Below are 25,621 nucleotides of genomic sequence, written 5' to 3'. Positions count from 1 at the left end.
CCCACTGCATTCCAGGGACAGCTCTCCGGGAACGGTTGGGGCCGAAAGCAGCGGAGGAGCCGCTGGATGCCGCAGGGACACTCCCTGCCTGCAGTCCAAAGTCTGAGGCCACCGGCGGGGCCGCAAGGCACTTCCCCCGCCCGAGAGCCGCGCTGGGGCGAGGCTGCCCTGCTCGGCCGCTCCCTCCCGTCCGCCGCCACGCTCCAGCGGCCAGGGACAAAGGGGCAAGAGCCGCCGCAGGAGCGCGGGGCCGGTCCCGGGGGAAGCGCGGCCGGGGACGGCGAGTGCGGGGCTGAGCCGGCCGGTCCCGCTGTGCCTGCGGGCGGCAGCGGGCAGAAAGGCGCTGCGGAACCCCCGCTGGCCGCAGGGAGCCGCCCCGGCCGACTCACTTCCCCCACACCCAAACCCCCCTGCCCCGCCGCCCGCTCCGGTGCCCGCGGGGGCAGCAGCGAGACTGGCCCCGCCGTGACCCTGCCCGTGCGTGCGCTGCCGCCGGCCTGCCGCGGGGGGGCGCCCGCCGCCGCTGGGGCGGGGCCGGGGCGGGGCCGCCCGCGCACGTCGCGTCACGGCCCTCGCGCCGCCGCCGCCGCCGCCATGATACTTCGCCGACTGCGACGCGCCCCCGTCCCGCCGCCCCTCCCGCGCTCCCTCCTGCAGCCCACCGCCGCCGCCCGCTCCGTGGCCACGTAAGGGCCCGGCCGCGCCTGGGGCGGGGCGGGAGCGGCGGGAGAGATCCCGGGGGGGTGGATCTCGCGAGCAGGGGCGTGGCCGTTATGAGGGGGCTGGCCACGCCTCCCGCAAGCCGTGTCCCTTGCGCCGTGGTGCTCGACACAGGCGGTGGGAGGGTGTGTCCTCTCCCCCTGTAGTCACTCCCCCTTCCGCCGGCGAGCCCTGGCAACGCCCTCACAGAACCCCAGGCTGGGCCAGGCTGGAAGGGACCACAGAGGGTCACTGGTGTCACCTCCCTGCTCAGGCAGGGCCATCCCAGAGCACAGGGCACAGGACTGTGTCCAGAGGGCTCTGGAATATCCCCGCTGAGGAGGCTCCAGCCCCTCCCTGGGCAGCCTGTTGAGGGCTGGGCACTGCCCAGGGCAGAAGTTGTGCCTCCTGTGCAGGGGGAATTGCTGGGCTCAGTCCCTGCCCGTTGCTCTGGTGCCACTGCTGGGCCCTGGAGCGGAGCCTGGGCCCTGCTCTGCCCGTCCCTGCACACAGGGACACCCAGGGCTGAGGGCCCCTCTCAGCTGGGGCTCCTCTCCAGGCTGGACAGCCCCAGCTCCCTCGGCCTTTCCTGGCCATGGAGATGCTCCCTCCTCATCCTCACAACCTGGGCTGGCCCCGCTCCAGGAGCTACATGTCTACTTTTTTTGAGGAGCCCAGGACCAGACACAGCACTCCAAATGTGCCTCACCAGGGCTGGGCAGAGGGGCAGGGCTCACTTCCTTCCTGCACCTCTGGCCATACCCCATGCCTGTCTCCCTACAGTGCAGTGCCCCTGGCCCATGTGGAGGTGGAGGGTCACAGGGATCGGCCACCCCTCGTCCTGCTCCACGGGCTCTTTGGCAGCCATGGCAATTTCCAGACAGTGGCCAAGACACTGGTGCGCCATGGTAGTGGCAAGGTGAGACCCAGGGGGTGGGGGGAGGTGCAGCACACAGGGAGGGGTCTGGGGTCATGGTGGGCATTGCCTGCGGTGACACGCTGCCCCTGCCCAGGCAGGTGCTGACAGTGGATGCCCGAAACCACGGCAGCAGCCCCCACAGCCCCGTGATGACATATGAAGCCATGAGCCTGGACGTGCAGCACCTCCTGAGCCGCCTGGGCATTACCAAGTGCATCCTCGTGGGACACAGCATGGGGGGCAAGACAGCCATGACGTTGGCCTTGCAACGGGTCAGCAGGCATGAGGGTGGGAGTGGGGACACAGGCTCAGGAAGCTCCAGGGGGAGCTGCAGGAAGGGGATGGCACCTTCTGAGACTGTTCAGTGGTGCCAGCCTTGCCCCCAGCTCCACTTGTCTGTGTCAGGGACTTTGTCTGTATCAGGGTGGGTGCTGTCCCACACAGAGCTGTAAGCCAGGCTATGGGAGCAGGGGCAAATCTATGCCCACCAGCCCATGCTCTGCCCTGTCCCTCCAGCACCAATTGTGAGGAAGCTTGGAGATCTGTGCCGAGCACAAGGACTCTGGGAGTGGCACATAGAGGTCTCTGCTGAGACAGGAGGGAGCTAAGAGCCTCCAGGGAATCTGACTGGGAGTGGAGCCCTTTGCCTACTCCCACTGGGGAGATCTTGGAAGATCCCGGTATCTGATTTGCCCTGCTTATGTCTCCAGCCAGACCTGGTGGAGCGCCTCATCTCTGTAGACATTGGTCCTGGCTCAACCGCCCCCGTGTCTGAATTCTCTGGCTACATCTCGGCCATGAAGGAGGTGAAAGTCCCGGTGGGCCTGTCCCGTTCAGCAGCACGCCAGCTGGCAGATGACCAACTGCAGCCTGTGGTCAAGGTAGGAAATCCTGTGGGAGATGGGGGAGGATGGGAGGATGGAGGGTGCCAGGACATCCTGCTTTGCTGCTCCTACTGAAGAGTGCATGATCCCCTTCCATGGCAGCTCCCACAGCTGAGACAGTTCCTCCTCACCAACCTGGTGGAGGTGGAGGGCCGCTATGTGTGGCGAGTGAACCTGGAGGCCATTTCCCGGCACCTGGCAGATCTCATGAACTTCCCTGTCTTCCACAAGCCATATCCTGGTCCTGCACTCTTCTTGGGAGGGTCCAACTCACCCTATATCAGGTGAGACTGGAGAGAAGTGGTTCCAGGTCTGTGGTTTGACCTTTTGTGCTCTTTGCAGCTGCTGAAGGTGGGAGGAGCCCCTGGGAGGGGGAAGGTCCTGAGCAAGGGCTGTTCCTCCAGCAGCCGGTGACATTGACAGACTGGAGCAAGGGGCAAGCTGGGGGCTCCCTGGGCTTTCCCAGCAGGGAAGGAGTCATACTTGAGATCACACTCTGCTTGGGGACGGTGAGAGAAGACACCAGGAGGGACCTATAATCATGGCATCTTCCCTTGTTCTGCAGCTCTAGAGACTACCCAGAGATCCAACGCCTCTTCCCCAAGGCAGAAATCCAGTACATTAAAGGTGCAGGCCATATAGTCCATCAGGATAAATTTGAAGAATTCATCACCGCTGTCCTCAATTTCCTGCCACAGCTGTAGCACTGGGGACCAGAGTTTCTGCAACGACCGTGTGGGTCCTGAGGAGCTCTGGGCAGTGACACAGGGCTCGGGCTCTGAGGGTGGGCTCAGCTGGGCCTGGCTACCCTCACTGCAGTCTCATCCTGCCTGCAAGACCTTCTTCCATCCTGGTTCTCCTGCAGCCAGAGCAGAGAGGCACCTGCATCCTGCTGAGATCTCCTGCCACCTTGCAGGGACATGGGGTGGCACTGGCTCAGGACACTGTCCTGCCTGCAGGTGGGTGTCAGGCACACAAAGGGGGCAGGAGAGCCCTCTTGTTTTCCTGCTGCCAGACCCTTCCATGGATCTGTCTGTGACTTTGCAGATGGTGCAATAAAGCTGAATCCATGCCAAGGCAGAACAGGGGTTGGATGTCACCATGGAGAGCAGGGCATGTGTGCGGGGCATAGGAGGTGGTTCTCCATTGACAGCAGGGATGCTGGTGGGAGGTGACACCTGGACTGGGCCCTAATGTGACAATCTGTGGGAGAAGTGCACATGAGACACAGGTTTGAGGATCTTTCTTGGCTCCCAGGGGAAATGCATCCTTGCTCTATGCCTGGAGCAGTGTGAGGATTGGGGAGTAGGGGAATCTGCCTCCTCAGCAAGGAGGGTGTCTGCTCAGGCTGTCCCAAAGGCAGGTGTTGCTTCGTTTCTGAGTTCCTGACAATTTCTCCCCTCCCACCTGCTCTGCATCCTCCCGAGGCAGCATTATGTTCACCCACCATGGGCTGGAGGCAGAGGAGTAGGGTGTCTGCTGCAAAAATCGCTTTATTGGACAACTGGTAAAGGCAAGGACAGGGCAGAAGTGACTATGGGGGTGACAGATCATCTCTGTTACAACTGGGGCATGCTCTGTGTGTGGACAATAGAGAGAGACACTGACCATCTCTGCTTTTGCTGCTCCAGAGCCAGGTGTCTGCTGCTCCCTGGGATGAGTTTGCTTAGTTTGGGGTTGTTTGGAGACCCCAAAAGGGAGGGAGGGCAGAAGACCGAGGATGTTTTTTTCCAGGTCTAGCTGTAGTTGCCAAGCAGAGTGGGCACCAGGGAGTGCTTTGGAGATGTGCTGTGTTTCTGCAGAGCTGTTCTTGTCCCTTCTCCTTCCCTTCCCCTTCCTTTCCCCTTCCCCTTCCCCTTTCTCCTTCCCTATCCCTTTCTCTTCCCTTCTCTCACGAGCCCGGCTGCATTGGCCTTGAGTTTTCTGCTATATCACCCTCAAATTCAAACACTTGCTCTCTGTGTATTTTTTTCCTGAGAAGAACATCAGACCAGTAAACTCCAGAGTCATAAGTTACTGAAACGAGCTCCTTGGGTGCCACCAGCCAGCTGGGGGTGGGGTCTGGTCCCAGCTGTCAGCACACAAAACCTTTGGACTGAGCCGTGAGCTCTGGAGCCCAGGATCAGTGGGGGATTTCTCACCACTCCTTCCTGCTGGCCAGGTACTAGGTTTGGGGCACAGACAAAAGGCAGCGACAAGGTGCCAGGTGAAGAGTTTCACCATGGCAGGAGATCAGTGGCTTGAGAAGAGGTAGAGTTTCCAGAACTTTGTATCCATTCTTGTGATGGCATCTGCTGAGGGAGCATAGGGAAGCATTTTCGGACCTGGGATGAGAGAAACAGCAGGGAGAAATGAGAGAAGCTCTGTTTCCTGCATGGAAAGGGTACAGGGAATCAAGAGACATCCCAGGGGCACATCCAGGTATGTGCCTGGTGGCACGAGGGATGCCATGGGCTGCACCAACTCACTGGGCTCTATGCCTGTCAAGAGTCAGGGTGCTGATGGTTCCAGAGATCCAGTCGACTCTCCAGTAAAAACCAGACCGCTTTTTGACAGCCTGCTTCCAAGTGGTCTGCCAAAAAATGGCCTGTCCTGACCTGAGCTCTGCTCCAAGCAGGACGCCTGGTCCTCGGCACAGATGCAATTAACCACAAACCCCACCTTTAGGAAGATCTCCATGTGGCTGTTGTAGGCATGATTTCAAAACTGCTCTGTCAGGCATTGAGTAGAAATAGAGCCTGTTGATGACCTGCAGGATGTGGTATCTGCGGTGACAGACAAGTGTGACTTCACTGGTGTCCCTCTCTGCAGCAGTTCTTAATGCTGAGTGGCAGACCAGGAGACTGGGGCACCTTCTCCAAGATCATTCTATTTGGTCCATCTGATCAACAGCATGGAAAAGGGACCGGGCATCCTAGGAAAGATGTAATTCACAATGATGTGAATATTTTCTTCGAGCCTCTGATCTCCTGTTCTCCCAGCTGCTATGCTAGCACGGCCTGGAGCCATCCCAGACCCAGCAGGACAAGCCAATTTCCTCCGCAGTGGCCGGCGAGGGAGGTAAAATGGGCAGGAGGAGGAGTGCAGGCGGAGCCGTGGGGATGAAGGGAGCCCCGCCTCCAGGGAGGCGCCAGGGAAGGCAGTGACGAAGCTCTGGCGTTGGTGGTGCTGGGAGGGGTTTGTGGGTGTCTTCACCACCCGCGTAGCCTGGTAGTGGGGTTCCTCGCAGTAAAGGCTGGACTTAATGACCTCAAAGGTATTTTCCAAACTAACTGATTCTGTGATTCTGTAATCTCCTACCCGGCTCTTTGGTCGGCAGGCCCCTGGCTCCCCTCAGCCCTTGCCTGCTTTCATCAGGGTGGCTGGGCTATGCTCCAGCTCTCCTCTCATCTACTCTGCCCACAGCATGTGGGCTCCTTCTCTGTCCCCGATGTGACAGTACTCAATCAGGTGGCACTGCTGGAGCCACTGCTGGCCCTGGATGCCATCGTGGGCAAAGGGGGCACTTCAGTGTCAGGAAAGGCCAGTGGCACAGCAGAGGGCCCTGCAAGCAGAAAAGCCCTCAGTTACATGGGAAGCGCCCGCAGCAAGAGGGGCTGTTACAGGGCAGGGCCTCTGTTCAGGCCCACAGGGGGGAGCCACCCCCGAGAACTCTGTCATCATAGGGAGGCAGGGAGGTCTCAGGGCAGTGACACCCAACTGTCCCTTGCCTTTGAGCCCTGGACACGCCCTCAGGGCTGGACCCTGCTCCAGCATCCCGCTGGAGGCTCTGGCCAGGAGCATACCATGGCTCTTCATCTCTCACCTGAGTCAGCTCAGACCCAGCTGCTCCATCATCCTGAGGCTGTCAATGAAGATCTGGCTGGTCTTGATGACATTTGAGGAGCCAAACGTTATCCACGTGCATTCTGCATTGATCCTGCACCTCTTCCACATCACCAAGTCTCAGAACCCCTTGGGTCAGCAGGTTGTCCAGCATCCCAGCGATCAGTGGGTTGCTCACGTGCTCCACAAACTTTCTGCACATTCTGGAGCAGCTTCTCTTCAGGATGGCACCATATGCCGCACGCCATAGCTCCAGCTGCCCCACCACTCCCTCCAGGTGCTGTCTCCTCCCCGTCACCTCTCTATCTTACTCCCCCTGCCCAATTGCGAACCCAGGGTGCTGCTGCCTCCTTCGTTTTTCAGCCCAGAGGCTTTTCCTGCCATCACCCACCTCCCCCCTTTTCCACACATTTTTCCCAGCGACATCGCCCGAAGCAATGCATTTGCAGATTCAGCATCCGCTGGACAAGGAGGAAGCTCCCTCCTGCACCTCTCAGAGGCAGACCCGGGACAGCTCCACTTCCAGCTGGCACCAGGCAGGAATGGTTGTCCTCTGTCGAGGACCAAGATCCCTTTGTCCACACCCTCAAACCTTCCAGACCTGTCGAGCGCTGAGCTTAGCTCATAATTTCCAGGGGCTGCAGAGAGACACTGCCTCGGGCAATTGCACCTCATGCTGGCAGCTGGGAGTACAGAAACAGCCGCCCAGGGAGGGCCTGGAGTCTCCCTCTCTTGGAGACATTCCAAACCCACCCGGGCGTGTTCCAGTCACCTGCTCTGGGTGACCCTGCCTTGGCAGGGGGGTTGGACTGAGTTATCTCCATGGTCCCTTCCAGTTTCAACTATTCTGTAATGCAGTCCACAGGATGCTGGAATGTAAAACCTGGGCTGTGAGAAAGCCTGAGATTGCCCACTAACTACACTAGCGGGGATGTTCTGGAGGGCAGGCTGAGGATGTGAAGGGCAGAACTAACGCCAAGGATCGGGAAACGTAGGGACGAGGCGAGGGGCAGTGGCTTTCCAGACACATGGTAGGGGCATATCCAGGCAGAGAGAAGGAGCAGCTGCCCGAGACTGAGCGGGGCGATAGAACTAGGAAGGCCTCACGACCCCTTGGTCATTCAGGTGGCTTCCGTAGACCGCGGGGCCTGGCTCGGAGGCAGCGACCCCGCGCCATCCTGACCCGGTCAAGGCACCGGAGGCGGCCCCGCCCCACCGATGCCCAAGGGTTGTTCCCCTGGGCGCTGCCTGGGACCGAGGTCCACCAGGCTCCGGGACCCCTGGGGCCGCCCCCGGCACCAGCCGGGCTGAGTGGGGGGGTCCCTGTCACCGGGCGGTCACTCCCCCTCTCCCGCCGCCCGCCCGCCCGCCCGCCCTTTCTGAGGGGCCGCGCTGTGCGGCCGTCGATTGGCTGCCGCGGGACGCGCTGTGATTTCTCATTGGCCGTTGGGCGCCGGGCACCGCCCATTCTCGTGTCACGGGATAGGCCTGGAGGGAGGGTAGGTGGGCGTGGCCTGGCGGCCGGTGGTGCTGGGCGGGGACGCGTTCTCTTCGCTGATTGGGCGGTGGCGCCGGCGGTGCCGGGCGTTGATTGGCCGGGGCGCGCGGGCCGGTGGGGGGGGGCCGGGCGGGCGCTGCACGCGGCAGAGGCGGGAGCGGCGCGGCCGGAGCCGGGAGGGACCCGCCGGGACAGGTGAGGCCGGCGCTGCCCGCGACCCTCCGCAACCCTCCCGCCTCCCCGGCACCCAGCGCCGCTCCTCAGGCCGCCGCCCGCTGTGGCTCCGCTCCTTCTCCCCGCCGCCCGGTGAGCGCGGCCTCTCCGGGGCCTGTCCGTGAGAGGCGGCACCGCCCGGTGGCAGCAGCGCAGAGGCGGCGGCGGCGGCCCTGCCGGGCTGCACCGGAGGTTCCGCGGTGTCGCCGGAGGGCGGAGGCAGGGTCGCAGTGAGACCGAGGAACCGGGCGCGAGGCTCCCGCTGGGGCCGGCCCTGCCGCGGGGCCTGAGCCCTTCCCCGGGCCGAGGCCGCGGGCGCGGCTCTCCTCCTTCTGCCTACCCGCACTGGGGCCGTGCAGATCCCGCCTGGAAATGCCTGGCGGGTGGGAGATTCTTGTGCCACAGAGATCCGGAGTCGCGGCCCGGAGCTGGTTCTTTTTCGAATGCGGTGGGGTTTGCCCGGTGCCCCCGTGGAGACCACACACGGCTATGTTTGGAGCAGCTGCCTCCCCTCCCTGTTGGGTAGGAGCTGGTTCTCTGCCGGTTTGCAACTGCGGGTGGCTGAAGTTTGGTGTGGAGATGATGATTTATTTAGAACCCCCTCAGCTAACTGTATTGTAAATACTGGCTTCCCCAAAGCGGCTGATGTGATGTCTTTGGGGTTTCCTGCTGAATTTACTGAAGTGAGATGAACTCAAAATAATCCATGTTAAATTGGCAGTTCCTAGAATGTTACTGGGCACGTTATGTTAACTGTCTCGTAAGGTTCCCGACGGTGATTTTGGTAATGACCTGAAGCTTAGAGGAAGCTGACAGCTAAAAGCTAACGAACTGCATGAGCAACTCAGAGTGCTGAGCAGAAAACGGGAAATGAGAATCAAAAACTGTGAACTTGGATAGTTTAGCATTGGATTTTGGGGAAACCATACATGTTTTACCAGGGAAAACAAACTTCAGGAGGAGTTTGAAATGGGAACAGAGAAGCAAGGGAGAGATAAGTGGAATCTGTCCTGGGAAGCAGGAATTTTTGCCTGGGTTCATGAATATATTGGTCTTTGGTACCTCACTGAGGAGGAGGAGAGGTTGTGTTAACTCAGCTTGCACACTAGTGCAAAAGCTGCTGTGCCCAGGTTTGGTGCTTCTGTGTGGTTCAGAGCTGGTGGAAAGCTGAGCAGAGTTTGGAGATGTATGAGGTGGGATTAAAGGTGAAAAAAGCTGTCATGTGGTGCTGAGAGAACTCCATCTGCTTCCTCCAGCAAGAACTTGGGAGAAGATCTGGCCGGTCTGCATCTATTTGTGGGGAACAGGAGTTGGACACTGGGAATTGTCTGCTGGTCAGGGTGTGTGTACATGGAATCCAGAATGTTTATCTTTAGGTGATAGAGATGCAAGAATGACAACAAACTTCCCTCAGTTAGTGATGAGTTTGTACTGGCTGCCAACTTTTACATGCAGGCTCCATATTTTTATTTTTTTAATAAAAGCAGGTGGGCTCATAGCCTCAGGAGTTTGGGGCCCACTCTGCTTGGGGGTCTCTGAGGTGGCTGTGGTGTCTTTCCGGGAGTTTGCTAGAAGATGGACATCCAAGTAAACTGGGAAATAAATGTAGAAGTTTCACTTACAAATTTCTAGGAAGATCTGGGTTCCCCTTTTTTTTTTGCTACATTCTCAGGAATCTGATTATCTGGCTGTGACAGTTATTTGATCTTTCTGAGAGAGCCTTGACTGGGATATTTCCTCAGAGGTGTCATTGCTCTGGGTTTTGGGGCAGGGTCCTTCCAGCCCATCTGTCTCAATAACAGATGTATAGTCTCAATAACAAATACCTTTGGTTGTAACAAGCTAAAAGAAAAAAACCAAATCCAAAACCCAAATCAGGGGAAGCTTTAGAGGCAGATCTTGCCACAGAGACTTTGGAGAATGCTGCTGTGCCAGCTTTTATTGTGATCTCAATCTGCCAAATATGCACTGGCCTGCTTTTGTTTTCTGTTTATGTGGGGCTTCTCAAAGTCTCCCTTGTGCCAGTGCCGGGGGAGCACAGGGATGGTATGAGCAGCCTTCCCTCAGCCTGATGCCTGTGTGTCACTGAGCTTTGCTCACCTGGAGGCAGGTGCCAGGCCTAGATGACTCTAGTCTGCCCTGTTTGTGAGGATTACTCTGGGAATCGGGCCTTCTCCTCCAAGAGACATGGTTTTAGTCCGTGCTGTTTGAGACAGAGCTAGTTCCATTCCTCTTTGCTGTCCAGTTTGTTTCAGAGGCTGCTGTCAATGAAGGGAGAGGGTTGTTCTCAGTAATACTTTGGTAGGTGAGGAAAAAGGAGGATAGAGAGAAGTGAGATTGTTTTGGGGTGTGTGTGGTTGCACTGAGTGTGTGCAGCGGTGTTGGAAATGACTGAGCATTGTTTCATGGGAAAATCCAGCAGTGTCATCTAACCCAGGCTATTTTTATCAGATAAATGTGAATAGAAAGAAAAAAAATCAGTATTGCATATTTGCACATCGCACTCAACTTCCCAGGACAGGCATGCTCCCCCAAGGAATTAATAATTATCAAGGATTTATGAAAGCTCATACCTTTCCCCTTCCAAGGCAGCTCCAGCCAGCCAGTTTCCTGTGTATTTTTGGATTTCAAGTGGGCTCTTACTGTGAGACTTGCCGCTCTTTGCAGAACTAGCTCAGGGCCCTTTTTAGATAATGATGAATGGAGTTGAGAGCTATTAAAAAAATTACTTTGCTCTTAGCAAATTAGCATAACAGATTAATCCCTGCTTGTAATCCCTGGCCTGTTCTTCAGGAGGATGCTGGGGCTGTGATGGAGCAGGGAGGAATTTTGTCTGGTCACTCAGCGCACGCTCCTGGCCGATGTAATCGCTTCCCTTCTGTTCCTCCCTGACGCTCCTGCAGTTCCCTGACTCCCAACAGCCCCAAAGGATAGGATTTCCCTCGGGAAGGATCAGATGATTAGCTTATAAATAGCAAATGCCTGCTCAGGCCTACTTTCCAGGGTGATTTGTTCCCTGTCCTGTTCAAATCAATGAGTACAACTGCATCTGCACCTTGCAGCCCAGAGCCGAATCCAAAGAAAGGGGGATGCTTTCCCTTGAGATGTTGAATTTCTGCCCAGAAGGAAACTGCCCTGGTGTGAGGTGCTTTGGCTTTGCAGCCAGAGCCTCAGAGGAGGGGATTGACTGGGAGGCTCTGGCAACAGCAGTGTGCTGTGCTGCAGGATGTGCCGGCACCGCACCGGGAAACCAGCTCTTTTCTGGGAATGTGAGCTGAAATGAATCTGAAACATGTTCAGTGGCTGAATCGTGTTTGAAATGAGCCTGTGTTCCTGCCAGGAAGCCTGTGCTGGTAGTGGGGTACCCTTGTCTCAAAGCCTGAGCTCTTGGAGTCCTCTGAGTTGCACACATTCCCCCTTACCTGTTTCCTTCCAGCTTTCCTTCCTTTCTAGTTTGGTCAGTCCTGGGCTGCTGAGTGATTCTGACACACGTGCTGAGTTTTGATGTGCAGCCTCTGGTTGTTCTGACATACCTAGGTTTGCCTCAGAGCTGAAGAAGCCCCTTCCTGGTAGGGTGGGAATTGAGTTGTGGGGATAGCTTTCTCTGGGTGTGTTTTGCAATGTTGTTGTGCAGTGATCTGTGTGCGGTGGGTCTGGAAGCAGCCTCAGCCTTTCCAGACAGAGGCAACTTCAGGAGGACAGAGCATCAGCAGAACTAAACTGACAGTTCCCCTCTTAACAGTGGTAAGGCCTTTGTTGTTACTTATTATTTTGTCTGTGTTGCTCTTTCTCTAGTTGAGAGATGCCCTCAAATTTCTTGTTTAAGAGGGAGAAGCCTGCCCATGGCTTATCCCAAGAGAGGAGAGTTATGTGTCAGTATATTCTGTTTCAACATGTGTCAAGTTTCTGGCCTCAGAGGTTTCCTTTTATATTGTGAGCATTTGTAGGCGTTTTATTCCCTTTAGTTCTCTGATGGAGAGCATTCTTGATCTGCCTTCCCTTGTGGATCCTATTGCTTCACTTCTAGGTGGAGTGTTTGCTCAGTAGTGTGTGTGACACAGCTGATCTCAGACACTGCACACCCAGGAAAATGGGCTGGCCCAGCCATGCACAACGGAGTTCTGCTTTTGCCAACATTTATTTTCCTGGGAGACAGAAACACTGCACTGTCTCTTGTAAGGGTGTCTGATCCCACTGCAGAGATATGCACAGCCTTCAGAGGAAGGATGGCAGTTAGGATTGAGGTTTTCCTAGGTCTTGGGAATGGAGTTTGCTAGAAATAAGATAGGTGGGAATGTTCTGATAGCAAAGTACAGGTGACATTTTGGGTACCTCTGTCTGAGATGGAGCAAGAGCCAGATCTGGTGATTCTTGCTGAGGTTGCTGACCACTGTGAGCTCCTCCCCACTTTGGAGGAGCCTGTGCTGGCAGCAGGGACAGAGGCAGACATGGCTCACAACTTATCTGCTTGGGGGCAAAGTCTTGTAGCTGAACTTAAGCCCAGAATTGCAGTGGAGTGTTCTCTGGAGCTCAGCTTTCTGCCCTTTCATGCTGTCAGAACAGTGCTGGCTGGGAAGCGGAGCCCTTGTTGCTTTTCCAACCCGACCAGTTCTTCACTGCAAAATGAAGTTGTGGAGTTGTCCTCAGAACATGCTTGGATGTGGCACTGCCTGTGAGTAACAGCTTTATGGTAAGGACCCTTGAAGTATTTCTAGTCTACAGTCAGTTCAATTGCTTAGGCTCTGCCAGCCTTTCCCTGATGGTCCCTGCTGAAACTGAGGACCGCTCCGAGCAAGCAAAGGCTGCAGTTTGCATTGTTCCTTCTGGAAGCTTCAGAGGGTTTTGTTGGTTTGTTTTTGTTCTAGAAACTTGTTGAAGTAGACAGCTTCCCCTAAGTGGATGAATGCCTTGTGGCAATCCAGCATGAATCTATTCAGTTGTCTCTGTTTCAACTGTGCTGCATGGATTCACAATTGATTTTTTTAAAAATCTTTCAAAGGACTCCGCAGAAGTCTCCCTGTTGCAGAAGGCTGACTGGCACGTAGCACTCAGGGCCACCAGTGTGACAGAACCAGGTGGGACCTGTTTTAGTGGGAATAAGAGCAGCCATTGTCCTGTTTAGTATCTCCTTTCTGAGGCACTTACAGCCCGGTTTGATGAACGTCTGGCCGAGGGTACCTTGGGAGAGTGTGGCTGGAGGCCAGCGTGGAGCCTGGGTTGTGCCCGTGCTTCCTGCAGCTCAGCCTGGCTGCCAGCACCCCCTGGCAGCTTCATCACCCTGCGGGTGCCTCGTCACCCAGCATGCTCAGGAGGAGCCTTAGGAGGATGTGAGGAGCCCTGAAGCTGTTGCTTCTCACCCCAGTTAGCATCATTTGGGCTTATGCTCACTTCTGCTTTCCAGCCAGACAGCACCCCCTTCCTGCCTCCCCAGGTCAGGGCTGCCCCCGTGCCAGAGGCACTTCTGCTTTCCTTCCCAAATGGTAGACTGAACTTCCCAAAGGCTAAAATGTTCTGTTCTTGCTGAAAACTTTGGAGCAAGCCCATGGCATCTGGACATGGGCCAAAAAGCCTGTGCTGCCCTGGTGTTCAGGCCTGGGGCAGTGGAAATCAGTCTCTCCAGGCCTCATGCCTGAAGAGACTGAAGCTGGATGTGGGATGGAGCAGGACAGAGTATGTGCCAGGACAGAGTCTGTATTTGGATGGTGGAAGAACAGCTGTGAGGTATTTGGGGATTTGGTGGGAAGAAACACACCAAAGTGGGAGTTGCTGAGCTCCTCTGGAAACATCAAAGATGTTTTTCAAGCTGCTTTATGTATGTGGATGCTGTGTCTGCAGTACATTCCCAATGACCTGGGGTGTTAAACTTTCCTCTGGTTGTGCTGAAGTACAGTTCATGATTTGTGTCCTCTTGTTAACTTTCCTGTGCCCTTGGGTAGGTCTGGACCCTTGTCAGCCATACATTCCCCCTCCAGTGCTGCTTCACGGTTTCTTACACCTGAGACTTTTATGTCCTCTGTATGTGGGATTTATTTCCTTTGATGCTACAGTTCAGTGCTGCTTTATTTTTTAAAAGCTGTGGCCTTTGTGACTTGGGGAACTGCTGCTGACTTCTGGTGTGATGAGTGTCTGTGTGCTCCAGGGCAGCCACTTCCCTCCAATCCCAATGGACAGTGGGACGGCTGGGAGCCCTGCTGAGGGATTAACTCTGGCTCCTCCTTCTGGGGTATCAGCTTTTTCTTCTGTGTGTTTGGATCCTTTGTGCTCTTAAACAATGTGCCTAGTTGTTCTCAGTCCTCTTCAAATGATCTGTCTCACCTGCACTGGGCTCTTCATCACCTGCCTGCTGTGGAGTGGAGGTCTGCTGCTCCTGGAAAGTGCCAGTGCTGAATATTTTGCTGTCAGGAGGTCCTGGCTTGTGCTTTTCATATCCACCCCTTCACAAGAGGTTACTTCTCTAGGAAAAAAAAAGTTCCCTGTGTCTACATAACTCTGACAACCAGGTGATGTCTCGAGGCTGCCGATGTGTGTGCAAACCCAGCCGGGGGAAAGTGGATACACTGAGAGGGAGTCTGGGCAACAAGGATTCTCATCTTGCTTACAGCAAGGAAACATCTCTAGACCTGGTTTCCACAAAGTGCCAGGGGCTCTTCCTGCTGCCCCTTTCCCTTCTGCAGAAAGAGGGAATAACACCATGTCCAGGGAGAGGGACAAGAGCTGAGGTTGGCAGTGGCTCTTCCTGAAGAAGATGTAGCCTAGCTGAGCTGGTTGGTTAGCAGCTGATTGGGAATTTTGGTACTGATGGCTCTGACACTGCCAGCCTTGGTTGATGCTACAAACTCACAGGTACAGTGCCTTTATAAAGTAATTTTGTTACTACATTGAGGGAGTTTTATCATAGCCAGGATAACCATATCCTTCCTGTTCCCACTGCAGCTCCTGTGCTGCTGCCCTGCTCAAGGCCTTGCTGACTCTTAACTCAGGTGAAATTGCCTTGGCCTCTGAGTGTTAGTTATGGCTGTGCCCTGAGATTTCATGTTTTGATAGAGCTGCTATGGGAAGAGAAAGTCCCTTGACTTCCAAGGAGAACTGCTTGTTTGTGCTGTGAAGTCCCTGTTTTCTGGGGGTGTTGCACCTGTGGTAAAGGGCACATAATGGCAAGAATAGAGGATTTTTCTTTAGAACTGCTGTGGTGAGGGAAGGGACTGTGGTGGGAGACTCCCAGGCACTGGAGGAGGGTGCAGAAATTCCCTCAGGGACCCAAGAACGAGTCTCAGACGTTCCATGCAGCTTTGCTGGATTGCACGGCTCTCGGGGACTGTGCCAACAGCTCCTGCCCTGGGGGAATTGGTCCCTTCAGCAAAGCTGTTGCCACAGCAGCTTTGCTTTGTGACAGCTCCACTTCTGCTCCTCCTTGTACTTGGGATCCTTGGAGTGGGTGTTCACCATGCCTGGTGAGAACACTGGGGGGTGTTTGGGGCAGTGTCTTTTGGAGGGGTGACCTGGGCACAGTTCATCTTTGCCATAAACATTCCACAGGGATGCTGGCTGTTTTTCTGTGTGATGTGATGAGACTGGGGATTATTGCCCTGGTAATAAGGGCAAAGCAGGTCCTTTGTGGCCCACAGCTGGTTGGGAGAACAAAGAACTGTATTGGAGAGGAGCTTTGCTGCTTGCTGAAGGTGAGGGATGAGTCTTGGTGCAAGAAGGGGTAATTAGTAGAGTTGCCTCAGGCTAAGATTTGATGGATATAGGGAGAAGCAGGGGCTGCAGGGAAACCTCTGCAGGACTTTGAGACCATACATGATTAGAAGAACTGAATGAATGGGCCTGCTATGGCCTGAAGAATTGGTCACACCAGTCCTTTCTGGTGCTGTGGCTGACTCATACCACTGAGTGTTCCTCGGGGAGCTGGTAGCTCCCAGCATCCAAGGTACTGTGCTCGTTATAGGGCAGCCTGGAGACATATTGCAGGCAGCTGCCCAAGGGAATGCCACGTTACAGCAGGCAGCCAGCACAGGCTGGATGCAGATCCATGGGGAGTGGATGCCAGGGCTGGGGTGTGCCAATGAGCGACTCATATCCCTCCCTGCTGTCCTTTGCACTTCCTTGGGTCGACACGACGTTATGTCTTCCTCAGCCTGTTCTTTGCTCTTTCTCCTTTCTGGAACTGAAAAGTTAATCTACTGGCACTCTTCAGGGAGTGCCACCCTTCCCAGTATGCCAGTGAGCAGATGGATCCCTCTCTGCTGTCTCATGTCTTCATTTCCAGATGAAAGTGGGTAGCTAAGCACCTTTGGATGCTGGATAAGATTATCCTAGACAAAGCCTGTTTTGTTCAGCAAGGAGAGCAAATTGAGATTATTTTTTAACGTGAAACTCTTGAATGCAGAGGTTCTGTGCAGATTTGGCTCATTAGGAAACTCTGCAGAGAGCTTCCATTGCTAAATGAGGCAAAAGAGGAAGTAAAAGGAGTTCTGTGCTGTGAAGTGGATTCATAGTTTTGGTTTATAATAAACCACAGACTTACTGACAAGTGAATCCCCCACCTCTCTTTCTCTTTGTTCCACTGCATCGTTCCTTCTTCATTAGGTGTTTTTACTACAGGAATTCCCAGAAGTTTGAGAGGATGACCTTCCTTGTCTTTTATTGACATACAAGAGGAAGTTTCTTAGACTTCTGTGAAAAGGTTCAATAGGTCTCATGGCAGAGGAAGTCACATTTTCAGCATGTTTTACTAATGACAAAGTACTTAAAACTGAAGCCGGAATGAGCAGCCAGTTCCTCTGTTGGAATTCCCTGGGGAGCAGCAGCCCAGTGGGTGGGATCCCACTGCGCTTTGTGCTGCTGCTCCTGCTTCCTCCCACCCCCCAAAATCCCACAGCCAGGGGTTCATACAGGAGTGCTAGAAGCTGGGAAAGTGGGAAGCACTGAGTGTTGTGACTCCAGCTTGCCATTCTGCCTGTTCTCCAGAGCTGTGGGGCTGGAGCTCAGGATGCTGGCCTGTGTGGCAGCGTGGGCTGGAGTGAAAACACAGTGCTGAGGAAAACCTGGATTCCGCTGGAATTGCTCAGAGAGCTGCCACTGGTTTCAGTGACTGTGGGGTTTCATCAGTGTGTGTCAGTGATGCACTGTCAGGAGGAGGGGCAACTGCCTCATGTTTGGGCAAAGATGATAAAAATCCCAGTGCTTCCTGAGATTTGTCTTTGTGTTAGATAGAATAAGTCTGATGCATTGCAGTCTTGTCCTTAGACCTTGTAGGGGCAGGAATTTGATCCTCAATGAGTTTTATTATAGTCAGTTATTAAGGGGAAGAAGTCCCAGGCTCTGTTCCCTGTGTGAATTGCAGCAGATGAGAATAAATCCTCTGGCTCCTCTCGGTACTGAGCTCAGCATGTGGCCACCTTCATCCCTCATCCTGCTGGAAGCTGCCAGCAGGGAAGGGACAGCACGTGTGAATTTGAGCAGCTCGTGCTGCTAGATAAGCTGGGGACTTGCTTTATATATCAAATTGCCTTCTCGTCCCTTGTATCGATTGGCTGGGGATTTCCCTTTCTAAGAGTGCCTCTGGAGTGGCATGGCCAGCGCTGTTTTTAGAAGCAGTTAAGCTCATGCTTAGAGAGAGACGAGATGGGAGCACTTAAGCTCAGCTGAACTTGCTGACCCACCCACATCCTTTGAGGTGAGGTTATTAATGAAAGCAGGTCAGTGTGCAAGGCTTCATGGGATTTTCCATTGCTGAAGTGCAAACCAGTTTTGAAGGCTCCAAATATCTCGGAATTAAAGACCAAAGGCTCTGGTTTAGCCGCCTTAAACTTTGGGGGCTTGGGGTGGGAAAGGGGAATTGTTAAACACCAGGTGAGGTATTGCTTGGTTTTGGGAGGGATACCACCTCCAGAAAGGCTTCATAAAGGCCAAGTTTGCAAGTTTGTTGCCTGGTTGTGAAGAGCAGCTATTGCAACACAAAGCCCTGATAGGGTTCCTTGGGAAGGAGGATGTCCAGACTGTCGACATAACAAACCATCAGGAGACAGTGCCTGCAAACCCAGGGTTTCCATGGCAGCCAACAGCTCTGACTGCGCTCAGGTTGGACATGCAATTGAAAGTGAGTTCTTAACTTATTAATAACAGTTCTCAATGGTTTGCATCTCCTCTTGTGGTTTTCTGTAGCTTGATGGTAAGAACCCTGAGATGTTTGTTGCTCTGTTTTAGAGGTTCTTCCTGTGAAAGGGGGAGCTGGGAACTTAATGTGGTGATGGCACAGTTATTGCAACTTTTGGAGAGGAACTAGCTTTCCCCCAGGAGTGGGGAGGAGCATTCAGCAGAGCTGTGTGTTCCCAGCCATGTTTCAAGAGTCACTGCTGCAGGGCCTGGCACAGGATCCTCCTCCTTGCTTGTGAGGAGGGAAACTGGGCTTGGTCTGGGTGAGTCAACAGAATAAATCCTGATGCTTCCTTGTGCTCTCAGACCTGCTGATGGTTTCGGTCGTAGCCTTTTCGCATATGTGTTTATGTGGGTTACTAAAAGATGGTTCATTTTATTCCCATGGAAGAAAACTACTCTTGGAGAAAACAGACCTTCCTAGAAATTTTTTCCTGTGGTGAATGGTGGCACTTGAGCTCTGGCCTAGGGTCTGCCTCCAGCCAGCAGCACATGGTTCCAGAGCTGAGGAGCCTCAGCTGGAGCTAGAGGCAAGGCTGTTGCAGGGCTGTGAATCCCAGTAGTGTTGCAGGACATGTGATCACCTGGAATAAAAGCAGTATTTTGTGCTTTCAGATCCTGTTTCTGTTGACTCCCAGGGGAGATTCCAGATGCTTGCCAGCAGGCACCACTTTAGATGCCAAAGGTGTCCTGCCTGCTGTTTACCAAGGGCTATAGTTCCCCCATCCATCCTGTCCTCTGGCTGCAGGAACATGCCTCAGAAACCTTAGGACTCCTAAAGTAATACCACACAGGTATTGTTTATGCACCTGTATAAAAGAATAATAGTTACATTTGTAATAACAACAGGGCTGAAGTTGTGTTGCTGCTGTTTGGTTGAATTTTAAAATACTCACATGTTGAATGCCAGGATACTAGACATGGGTGCTTGGGAAAGCCCTGAGCTTGGCTGGGAAAACCTGTCGTGGGGTAGGGAGGGCAAGTGGCACACTTCAGGACTTAATCTTTGGATTTCAGAGCCTTCTGGTGTGTTTGGGTCACATATCTCAGGGTTTTTTTCTGCAGTCACAAAGATTGCCTGTCAGAAAAAAATGCGGCTGTCAGAGACTCCCCAAGCTGATGGGAGTTGAAGGTGAATTCTCCTGGTGCATAATGAGAACTGAGTGTTTGCACAGAGACCAGTTTAGACAACACTTCTCTGGCCTGGAGACTTGGGATTGACTTCAGTAGTGCAGGCACCATTTCCTTGAAGCTGTTGACACTTCCTTCCTGAGACTGAGTTCCAGTCAGTGCACAGTGTGGAGGCAGGCCAGGGCAGCGTGAGAGGGAGCCCAGAGCCCACACATTCCTCCTGCTGGAGCAGGCAGGAGCCTGGATTGAAGCTAGGATGGGTCCATCTGCATTGTTTTGGGTAGGGACCAGGCAATTGTTTGTACTTGAATAAAGGCTTAATTGTGACTTGAAATGTCCCAAGAGCTTTTTTAAAGAAAAGCAAACAAAGCTGGAGAACAACAGGCTGAAGTTACAAGGGCACTTTGGAAATATTTGCCAAAGCTGTGCTTCCTGTCTCTGTCAGTCGTAAGGTTAGGGAGTTCAGCTCGGAGCCTTGGCGTTGAATTCCTTCTCTGCCAGCCTGGGGATGAGAGGCCTGTGGGGTGGGCACGGCACGGGGGCAGCAGGGCCCCTCACTCTGTGGTTTCTCCACGTGCCCTCAGGGAAATGACTGAGGGCTCTGTCCGTGTCTGTGCCTGCCCCGGGCTGGGGAACGAATCGGTGCGGTGACGGCCCAGCTTGTGCCCAGCCGTGCTCCCGTCCCCGCTCCCACCAGCTCCTTGGGAACACCAAGGAGGAGGCAGACGCTGACCTGGCAGGGGACCATCCCCGGTGTGCTGCTGCCACCTGGTGCCGCCGGCTGCCCCAACCCCGGCTCCGGCAGAGCCACAGCCTCGGGAGGAGAGAGGAGATGAGCTGAGAAAGTCCTGCTCCTGGTCCTGGCTCTGCTTCCTTTACTGTCACTGGGTTCCCCTTGAAACTCCGATTTCACTATCGTTAATGTAAAGAGCAGAGTCAGCTGGCAGGCAGGCAGGCTGCTGAAATGAACGATGCTTACAATCATCGCAGAGGTGGATAGCAGTGCTTGTTAGGGTCTGGCAACGTGCTGGGCTCTGTTCTCTTCCCTCATTATCCCACAGACCTGGATGGTGTCTGGGTGACCCTCCAGCTGGGTTTGTCAGAATCTGCCTGTGCACCCCCATCCCATAGAATCACAGAATGCAAGGTCTGAAAAGGACCTTAAAGATCATTTTTTTCCATCTTGCACATGATAGAAACTGTTTTCTGGCTCCTCTGTGAATCCATCTCTCCTGACTCCTGGCTGAGCAAGATGTGTCAGAGGAAACGATGGGACAGACAAAATGCTGCTGGGGACATGGTCCTGCAGCTTGGATGCCTCATAAGGATCTCTCCCTCCCTGGTTTCTTCACTCTTCTGCAAAACAAGTTGTCATTGGGCTGTTTTGACATTGTCCCCAGGCTAAGCTGTCCCCTGAGCCTGACACAGAGGTGGCTGGCAGGTCTTGGCTTCAGGTGTATCCCTGGCCCAGCCTATCCAGTTCAGCATTTTTTGAATTCTGGTGGTGTTTTCCTCCCACAGGCTCTAGTCTTGTTTGCCTGTTTCCCCCTCCAGCTCTTTCCACACCCTCTTCTACATTCCTGTGTCCTTCTCAGCTTCCACTGTTCCTTCCACTCTCAGTAGTCCTCAGTTCCACGCTGTCCAGCAGCACAAACCCCAAAGCTGTCTGTACCCCAGTGCTGCTCCTACTCCAGTGACCTCTGCTCAGCTCAGTTACCCCTGTTCTTGCCAGCAACTGTGCCCCAGGGTCTGCATTGCTCTTCCCAAGCTCTATGATCCTGCCCACCTCACGTATTTCCTTTTTCAAAATTTCTCCTGTTCATTTTCCCTTTTGGCAGTGGTGCATCCATGGCAGCTCTTGCCTCCAGGCCTTCCCACAGCCATGCAGGCTCAGAGCTCATGGCAGAGCTACTCTGGGCTTTACTAAACCAGAGCTTTGCTTTTATTGGGCATTAAGCCTGTGATTGCTCCAGGCACCCCTCTGATTTCTCGAACCTTCTTTCCCCTTCTTTTTTACTGCAGAGGACCTTGTTTCTTTAGAGGGGAAAGGACAACATATGGAGTCAGCATGCCCTCCTGCCTCTCTGCATTCCTCCTGGTGTCCTGCTCCTTTCCCTGCACCACACACAAGTTCTCTGGTTTGTCCTCTCATCTCTGCCCCTGTGCTGTCTGTTCCTCCCTGTTGCACTATTCCTCCTCCCCCCTTGCTCAGTTTCTCACCTGTCTCTGAATAACTCCATGCTGTGTCGTTTCTCCCCTGTCAAAAGCAAAGCTCACCTCTGCTCCTACTCACCTCTTGTGCCTAATTTTTTTCCCCACTTCTATAAGGCCCTTGGACACAGCCCAGTCAAAGTGAAGTCCCTGATCTCAGCCTGGAACTGCTGCTGCAAAAACCCTCAGCTTGGCAAAACTCCATGTTACTCTCCCTGCCTTCGCCATTTGGGAGATTTGACTCTGTGATGGTCGTGCTTCTGAAATCCTGAACTGGCTCTGCCCGTTCTCTCCTTTGCTCTGCTGCTCCTCCCACACTTCCTTGGGGATTTGCTGTCCCAGCAGGGCTCTGGTTTCTGTCCTATTGCTCTGTGTAACCTTATCCTCACACACATTTCCTGCCCTCCTTTGCAGCTGGCACAGGCAAATTCTGTACCTCTCCTCCTGTGCCTAGCTGTCAGTCACAGGCCTGGATAATCTGTCCCTGTGTTCCTTGTGTCACTCTGTGGCTGATCTCAGCCTCCAGCATCCTCCCTGTACAGCTGTATGTGCTTGCCCTGGGAATGGGCATGAGGATCAGCCCAGCACTTGCTACACATGGGTGTGTTTTTGAGGGCTTTTCTCCTGTTGGATGGTGCTATGCAGTCAGGAGCATTCCTGGCTATGGCAGCTTTCCCTAAACCCAGCAGTCCCACAGAGAGCTGATTTATGTGTCCTGGCCTGAGCTCTTGGGAACAATCCCACGTTTGAAACCTCGATGTTCCCACTTGGAATGCAACTGGAGCCTCAGCAGCCTTCAAAGAGGTCATGATTACTTTTAAATAGGAAGAAAAATGCTTTCAGGGTATTTTAATCATGACCTGACTCCTGGGTTGGATGAACAGGAAGAGTTTGCAAGTTGTGACCTTCTCCTGGTGGCTGTGGGTGAGCTGGGGTGGGATGTGGTTCTGTGCCATGGGCTGAGTGAGGCAGTGGCTGTGTCTTGCTCTGTGTTGGCCTGAGGGCATCCCCTGGAACTCAGGATGGGCCATGCAATGCAATGGCAGGTGATCCCCTCCCCTGGGGTTCCTCTTGCCCATCCCACATCTCCCAGGTAGGATAACTTTGAACATGAGACTGTTATCCCAAGCCACTGATCCTGGGAAGAGTAACTGGAGGTTGGGGTGTACCAAGGGCACTGTGGGCACTCCGCTTACTCGGAGCCTGTGAAGGTTCATGTATTCACACATGGACTAAAACCAGCTATTTAATGGAGTTTTAAATAATCCAAGCAACAAAAAGCACAACATAAGCTTGATGGAATTTATTCCATTCTGAAACTTCATCTATCAGTAATTGGATTGAGATCTGTCCTTGTCAGCAGGACCAATACTTCGCATAAATACTGCAGTATATTCAAGAATTCTCCTATTTTATTATCCTTGGGTTTTTAAGCTGCATAGGTGAGCTGATTTTGCTTTGGATCAGTACATGGGATTGCTCCAAGTGTCCTGGCTGAGCTCTGGCAGTTGTAGCCATGGTCCCAGCAGTACTGGGGAGCTGAGGACAGAAATGCCACCAATCTGTCCCCTCTACCATCACTGCTATTATATATTTTTGCAGTGGACATCTTGCCAGTCCTTGTTGAGCAGCTCAGATGGGAGATGCCTGTGAGATCATCTAAGCTGCACTTCCAGCAGCCCTTCATCCATAGGTGCATCTTGGAATTCTTCCCCCTGGTTAGACCATAAATTAGCATCCCTTCACACTGCAGAGCAATCTGAATACTTTGGCAACTTGTCACCATAATCTGGTATTGCTGTGACATTCCTGGGCTCTGGTAGCCCGATCTTTTCTTTTTAATAATTATTCAGCAGTAAAAGAGTTCTGTTGTTGAAGAGCAGCTGGTTGTGGCCTTCATTAGAAACAACCTTCTGAGCCGTAATTTTGTTTAAAATAACAAAGACTGGGCCATACAGTCTGTTTTGCATGTAACTGTGGGGTCTGACAATTATATTTTTAGCCTCTAATTAGTCCGGAGGCTTGAGATGGCTGTTTCTGTTTCATTTGGGATCACAATAGGTTTCCTGGTTTTTTCCTTCTAACATCCCATATTTAATATTGGACTTGTTCTTCCCTTTAAGTGCACCAGGACCAACTCTACAATTTTAGCCGAAATTAAAGAAAAATCTCTGCCTGGGGCAGATGCTGAGCACAGAGAGCTCTGCTCCAACTGCAAACAATGGCTGGAGTTTTACGAGCAATTAAAATCCAGTCTCCTAGCAGGGAGCGAAGAGCTGCCAGGGGCCACCCACCTCGCCTGGGGCACCCACGATGCCCCTGCAGCCAGGAAGCCTTAGCCAGCTCTTGCTCCCTTTCCCAGCTTTCCAAAGCTCCATGTGTGTATGTGCCCCAAAAGGCACCCTCCTTCCCACAGGATCCCTGCTCCGTGCTGTGCTGGCAGGTGATGGCAGGGAGTGGGTGCTGTTCCTCTTTATTCTGTATTCCCCATGCATGGCTCACCATTCATTATTCATGTTCCCTATGCCCAGCTCACCATTATTAATCCCACTGTGCTGGAGGCAGGACTTTCAGCTTTTTTCAGAGGTTCCTGTGAATTCACAGCACTGTGCTTTTGTGGCACATCCATGAGACCTGGGGAGGCAGAGGGAGAGGAAGGTGATTCTCCTGGGGTTTGACAGCACAATTGTTTGTGGGGATTGCTGCGATTCCTAGTTCCTGTCACATCCTGGCTTGGATTGCAGCTGAGAGGGGACCTGGGTGCTGCAGTCCAGAGCTGCAGTTTGGAAAAGGAGCAGTCCTTTCCTGGTGTGTGACAGTCTGGCCAGGGCTGAGGATGAGTATCCCGGAGGATGCAGGCAGAGCTTGGTCCTGGCCGGGTTCTTCCAGCAGCCTCTTCCGCCATCTGCAGGGAATGGGGACAGAGGTTTCCAGACACTGCTCCAGTCCCTGCCCCTGTTTCTTACCTGGAGGGGCAAAGGTCCCTGGAGGCAGCAGTGTGGTTGCATAAGGAAGTGTGATGTGAGTCACGCATGCAGGAGGCTACAGGAGAGCAAATGAAGGGTTTTACGAGTGTTCTCAACTCTGACAATGGCTTTATTATCTGAGGGTTTGTCTCCCAGACTGAGCGTTCAGGAGGAGGTTACAAGCTATAAAAATGCTCAAGAGAAGTGAGTTATTTTCTCTACTTCCCCCATCCCAGGTGTGTCAGGTGATACCACCTCAGCAGCCCCACCAGCAGCACCAGTAGTGTCCTGTGCCTCCTTCCAGTGAGCAATAGGGAGGCAGTCAGCTGCTGGCCCCATGCTCTGCCTGGGACTGCACAGCAGCACAACAGCCTGAGGCTCTGCACTTTGGGGTGACTTGGGGGTGAAATAACTCTACATGAGCTATCAGTGTGCACTGGCACCCAGAAACCAGTGACAGGACAAGGAGGAATAGGTTCAAACTGAGAGAGGAAATTTAGGTTACATGTATTGGGAAGAAATTGCTCTCTGTGAGGCCCTGGCACAGGTTGTTCAGTGAAGCTGTGGCTGCCCCTGGATCCCTGAGAGTGTCCAAGGCTAGGCTGGGGCTTGGAGCAACCTGGTCTTGCCCATGGCAGGGGCTGGAACAAGATGAGCTTTAAGGTCCCTTTTAACCCAAAGCATTTTGTGATTCAGTGATTCCATCTCTGTGTGAAAGGCCATTGTTCTCTTTTATCTTCTTTCCAGTGCCATCCATTTTGTCTTGGCTTTCTGTGACCCTGGTCCCATCTTCATTGAATTCTGGAGCATCAACCTCCACCTCGGCATAGCGGGTGGCCAACCCCAGCCCATCCCCTGTGACCAAGATTTTAAGGGGAGTGTCTGACCTGCATTTTGGGGTAATCCAGCCTCTTGCATGGGAAGCACCTCTTTAAGCAGGTGCCAAAAATTATTTCCACAGGAGAAGTTGGTGGGTCCAGTCCTGAGGGGTGCTGGACAGCATTGTTGGGTGCAGTGGGCACCTACCACCTCTTTTTCAAGGGCTGAAGATGCTGGGCTAGAAGCCACAGGGGCAGAGCCAGCAGCCAGTGGGACACAGCAGCCTTTGAAAGGAGGA

The 25,621-nt window shown here is 53.7% G+C and overlaps 2 protein-coding genes across 4 annotated transcripts in view; both read left to right on the top strand.

Moving 5' to 3' along the window:
* The first annotated feature begins 583 nt into the window (after nucleotides 1-583).
* Nucleotides 584-3,585, top strand: ABHD11 (abhydrolase domain containing 11). Of its 3 annotated transcripts, XM_066333124.1 has the most exons (6): nucleotides 584-686; nucleotides 1,483-1,618; nucleotides 1,717-1,890; nucleotides 2,329-2,499; nucleotides 2,605-2,786; nucleotides 3,068-3,585. In XM_066333124.1, exons 1-6 carry the CDS (start codon nucleotides 595-597, stop codon nucleotides 3,204-3,206), a joined length of 894 nt encoding a protein of 297 aa, XP_066189221.1. In that variant the 5' UTR covers nucleotides 584-594; the 3' UTR covers nucleotides 3,207-3,585. The 3 variants fall into 3 exon arrangements, with proteins under 3 accessions (XP_066189221.1, XP_066189223.1, XP_066189222.1); XM_066333125.1 differs by lacking the exon at nucleotides 584-686 and having other exon boundaries at nucleotides 1,494-1,618; nucleotides 1,713-1,890; XM_066333126.1 differs by lacking the exons at nucleotides 584-686; nucleotides 1,717-1,890 and having other exon boundaries at nucleotides 1,331-1,618.
* A 4,382-nt stretch (nucleotides 3,586-7,967) lies between these two features.
* The window catches only part of MTMR4 (myotubularin related protein 4), a 61,829-nt gene continuing 44,175 nt past the window's right edge, over nucleotides 7,968-25,621 (top strand). The window contains exon 1 of the mRNA XM_066333118.1: nucleotides 7,968-8,020. The gene's annotated coding sequence lies outside the window, so the exon portion shown is untranslated. The remainder of the gene's footprint in view (nucleotides 8,021-25,621) is intronic.

This window comes from Sylvia atricapilla, chromosome 20 (genome assembly GCF_009819655.1).
Source record: "Sylvia atricapilla isolate bSylAtr1 chromosome 20, bSylAtr1.pri, whole genome shotgun sequence".
NCBI classification, from domain to species: Eukaryota; Metazoa; Chordata; class Aves; order Passeriformes; family Sylviidae; genus Sylvia; species Sylvia atricapilla.
The sequence above is the reverse complement of the archived record's forward strand: the minus strand, read 5'-3'. Positions and strand labels throughout refer to the sequence as shown.

What these genes read in the sequence shown, in the direction of transcription:
- ABHD11 (XM_066333124.1), top strand. Translation starts at nt 595, where the DNA reads ATGATACTTCGCCGACTGCGACGCGCCCCCGTCCCGCCGCCCCTCCCG. An exon ending in GCCGCCCGCTCCGTGGCCAC is followed by an intron (nt 687 to 1,482) that starts GTAAGGGCCCGG and finishes GTCTCCCTACAG; the next exon opens with TGCAGTGCCCCTGGCCCATG. An exon ending in TGCGCCATGGTAGTGGCAAG is followed by an intron (nt 1,619 to 1,716) that starts GTGAGACCCAGG and finishes CTGCCCAGGCAG; the next exon opens with GTGCTGACAGTGGATGCCCG.